At 42.9% G+C, this 1,082-nt stretch overlaps 1 protein-coding gene across 1 annotated transcript; it reads right to left on the bottom strand.

Annotated features, from left to right (window-relative positions):
- Positions 1–12: 12 nt before the first annotated feature.
- LOC121965386 (probable ubiquitin carboxyl-terminal hydrolase MINDY-4) lies at positions 13–982 on the bottom strand (the record flags this gene model as incomplete). Its single annotated transcript, XM_042515533.1, has 4 exons — positions 13–105; positions 204–477; positions 559–782; positions 863–982. Coding segments are annotated over 4 exons (711 nt in total), but the record flags the coding sequence as incomplete, so codon positions are not given.
- Between the last annotated feature and the right edge of the window lie 100 nt (positions 983–1,082).

The following is a 1,082-nucleotide window of genomic DNA, read 5'->3' as shown; positions in this document are numbered from 1 at the left end:
TACAGCAGTCACTAAAAGTCCATCCCCAAACCGCCTATTTTCGTCTTTTCTGAGCAGCAGCTGGGGCACTTCTAGCTTTCGGTTCTGCCTTTTTTTGTTTGATTCCTAGAGGGAAAAACATTGGGAACACTGTATGATTAATATGAGTAATATGATGAATATGGCATTAATACATTTAATTAATTAATACATGCATCCAGTACCTGAGGTGTGCTAGCAATTGGTCCAGCCATCATTCCACGTCTAATACGATTAGTTCTGCTTCTTTGGGTGCTCTCAGTGATGAAAGTCTTTTTTTCTGGTTCTCTTCTGATGAAGCTCTCTTTGTCTTGGAGGGAGGTCATCTGTGGCTGGCTTTTCTGGTCCTCTGAGTCATAAGCCCAGAAACTGGTTTGATTTTGACTGGATAGCCTGTCTGTCTCAAGCAATAATGAAGTATATGTAGGCTGAGAGGGGCAGATTTCTCCCATCGCAGACCTGCAAGAGAGATTTATCTTGTATTTCCAAACAGTTTAAACAGCACAAATTTATAAATTAAAAACAAAACTTGTGAGATACCTTATTTTGATGTGTTTGCTGACAGCAAAAGCTGTTGTGCTATCCTCTGTCTTTGCATCATCCGTCAGTTTTGGTGTTACTGCAGGAGAGCTGGTAATCGAGCTGATGGTTGGAGTAGACTGCAGGGGATCACTTTCACTGCAGGTGATCTTGTCATTCTTAAGGCCCTCGATGCGGTGCTTTACAATAATCTCCAGTAATGTTTTCAGGGGGGAGTTCTGAGCCTGCAATAACAGAGGAGTCAGCCACCGACTTTTCATGTTATCTGCTTGCACAAAATCTAACCTCCAGCTGTAAGACTTACTTTATTCTGCCTGTAGAGACCCTCCATGTTGAGAATTTGCCTTAGGTGTGATCTGTTGTTGATGCTGGCCACTGTGCGCGGATGCTCCTCATCCATACAGGCAATCGTCCTCCGGAGTCCCTGCGTATCAACAATGTTTTACAACATGTGGCATATCAGAGCCTGTGACTAAGAGTCTTAGCTATACTGACACTGCAGGGTTTTAACATGGTCATATTTT

The sequence above is a fragment of the Plectropomus leopardus genome, unplaced genomic scaffold (genome assembly GCF_008729295.1).
Source record: "Plectropomus leopardus isolate mb unplaced genomic scaffold, YSFRI_Pleo_2.0 unplaced_scaffold19821, whole genome shotgun sequence".
NCBI classification, from domain to species: domain Eukaryota; kingdom Metazoa; phylum Chordata; class Actinopteri; order Perciformes; family Serranidae; genus Plectropomus; species Plectropomus leopardus.
Note: the sequence above shows the minus strand (reverse complement) of the source record. Positions and strands in the feature narration are given on the sequence as shown.